Raw genomic sequence first — 2575 nt, 5'->3', positions numbered from 1 at the left:
GATCCAGAGAGGTGTGTTCAGTTATCCAACTTGTCCAAAGCCAGAGAGCAAGTAACTGGAACTAGTTCAGGATTTACCTGACTCCAAAACCTTTGGCTTGAAATACCACCATATGCTGTCTAATCACAATTATAACACTGCTATTTACTTACATCTGCTAGTAGATGAATGTTTGCAAAACACTTGTATGCACATAGTCTCACTTACACCTTTTAGCACTGGCAACTACGCAGACTGGGATCACTGGCCTTTATTTATCCGACTGGAAAACTGAAGCTCTGATCTGTGGCACATAAGCAAGCAGGATTTACCCAAATTACTGCTACTGTGGCATGCAGTGAATGAGCCAGACAGTCACATTCTGCATCCTTCCACAATGGCACACTGTCGATGATAAAAAACAAAACAATACAAACCCAACATGGTATATTAAAGCAACATTTATGGAATGGTTGCTTGATCCTGCTGCGTGGTGGGGACACACAGGTGTATGGAAGAGGCACTTTTATTTTAGGGAAAGAATTCCTTCTCTCTAAAACATTCCCTCAGGCCCTATCTGATGCCAGGAGGGGCTGAGAAGAGAGCTGAATCTGAAGTGGTTCTTTACCTTGGGGAGCTTTCGGTCTGATGAAGAGACCAAGAAACTACTCACCACCGTAACCCAAAGCAGCAAAAGACGAATTTCCGCGGTACAAATGCACGTATACACACACACAAATGAGGGGCAGGAAGGACAAAGGAAGGGCTGTTTTCATTCACGGTTTTTTTACTGAAGGGCTCTGTCCCAATGCGGGGGCTAAGTGTGATAGCCAAGACTGTGGACCCAAACTGCGCAGGGTTCAAATCCTAACCATTAGCCAGTTTCCCACCTGTAATATGGGCCTAGCTCACCGATTTGTTGTGAGGGTTAAATGAGTACATACAATTTAAATTAAGCAATTAGAGCAGCGCTCGTTTGGCCCATTTAAGCGATGGGAGCGCCTGGCAGTCTTAATTACTCAAATTTGGGGCAGGGAGTGAGGGCCGCTTTTATATAAAAAAATTTTTTTTAAGTAAAATCGGCCCACGGAAGCCGTCTATGACACGGCGGGCAAACCCGAAGCACAGGGCTGATTAGAGTATAGAATAGGGGAGAGCGCGGGACAGACCGTGGTGCCGGACACACGCGCTCCCGCTGTCCCGTCCCCATCACGCGCGCACGCGCGCCTGAGCCAGTGATCTTTTCGGAGGCGTGGCCGTAAAGGAAACCGGCTCTGTCGTGAAAGCGCCGCAAACACACAGCGCCCTGGGGGATGGCTGGGAGTCCATTTTGCTCGCCGCTCCACGGCGTGCACGGCAGGTGTTTCTCTCCCTTACTGTTCTAAAGCGAAGGGTTTAAGAGGTGGAAACATTTTAAGGGCCACCCGGCAGTACTGTTAACCAGCGGCGTGGGGCGCTTCCACTCCGGCAGGAACGTGGTTTCTCGTCCGCAAGGGGCCCGAGTGAGAAGGGCGTCGATCCTGCTGTTGTGAAGTAGCAGGAAAAAATGCGACCCTTGGACATCGAAGAGGTGGAAGCACCGGAGGAGGTCGAATTACTGGAGCCAGAGGAAGATTTCGAGCAGTTCCTGCTTCCAGTGATCAACGAGATGCGGGAGGATATCGCATCTCTTATACGAGAGCACGGGAGAGCGTATTTGAGGACCAGGAGCAAGTTGTGGGAGATGGACAATATGCTCATCCAAATAAAAACCCAGGTGGAGGCCTCGGAGGAGAGCGCCCTGAATCACGTTCAGAACCCAGGCGGTGAAGCTGATGAGAGAGTGTCGGAATTGTGTGAGAAAGCCGAGGAAAAGGCTAAAGAGATTGCGAAGATGGCAGAGATGCTGGTGGAGCTAGTCTGGCGAATAGAGAAAAGCGAATCGTCTTGAAGGGGGAGTGGCGGTAAGGCCGGCCGCCCGCGGGAGCTGGATTGACGTCTCGGTAATTGCCGTTAGGCATGATTAAACAGCTTCCTGTAAAATAGTGCTATTCTAGGAGCGACTCTCCAGCCTTACAGTCTCAAAAATGGTCAGTGGGATCGGAGGAGAAAATAATTGCTTGGTTGGGTGTTAGTAGGTACTGTTTCGTATAGCCCCTCCTCCTCCGCTGATAATAGAGAAGAATAAAGGTTCGTTTTCTTGACACACTGAAGTCATTTCGAATAGTACAGTCGCCCGGAGGTAGACCTGTCTAGGCACTGAATAGTTGGGGGAAAACCAAAACCATTAGAACAAAATAGGGGAGGGTGGGTGAAAACACAGGGAAAGAGAAATAGGAATTTCCAGGTATTTTTAGAAGGCAAGTGTGTCAGAGGACTCTGTCTATAAGAAGTGTATTTCTTGTAGGTGTTTGAAGTTTTTAAACATCAGGATATAGCAATATGATACTCAAATTGCTTGATAGTAAATTTCTTCCAATTGTGCTTTAGGTTCACAGTTGATGGACTCTGGTCAACGGGTCAGAATGGGCTTGAAGAAACTGAAACAGGCATTTTTCACTATTTTGTTTTTATATACTTTTTACCCCCCATGTAACAGTCTTCCTTATTGTCGGTG

The 2575-nt window shown here is 47.9% G+C and overlaps 1 protein-coding gene across 2 annotated transcripts; it reads left to right on the top strand.

The window, feature by feature from the left end:
* Positions 1 to 1403: 1403 nt before the first annotated feature.
* Positions 1404 to 2575, top strand: LOC101444617 (MORF4 family-associated protein 1). 2 transcript variants are annotated; one of them, XR_188457.5, is made up of 2 exons: positions 1404 to 1961; positions 2449 to 2575. XR_188457.5 is itself a non-coding variant. In XM_004465201.5 (2 exons), the coding sequence occupies exon 1, from the start codon at positions 1526 to 1528 to the stop codon at positions 1907 to 1909; it is 384 nt and encodes a 127-aa protein (XP_004465258.1). In that variant the 5' UTR covers positions 1404 to 1525; the 3' UTR covers positions 1910 to 1922; positions 2449 to 2565. The 2 variants fall into 2 exon arrangements, 1 of the variants encoding a protein (XP_004465258.1); XM_004465201.5 differs by having other exon boundaries at positions 1404 to 1922; positions 2449 to 2565.

The sequence above is a fragment of the Dasypus novemcinctus genome, chromosome 1 (genome assembly GCF_030445035.2).
Source record: "Dasypus novemcinctus isolate mDasNov1 chromosome 1, mDasNov1.1.hap2, whole genome shotgun sequence".
In the NCBI taxonomy this organism is placed as follows: domain Eukaryota; kingdom Metazoa; phylum Chordata; class Mammalia; order Cingulata; family Dasypodidae; genus Dasypus; species Dasypus novemcinctus.
The sequence above is the reverse complement of the archived record's forward strand: the minus strand, read 5'-3'. Positions and strand labels throughout refer to the sequence as shown.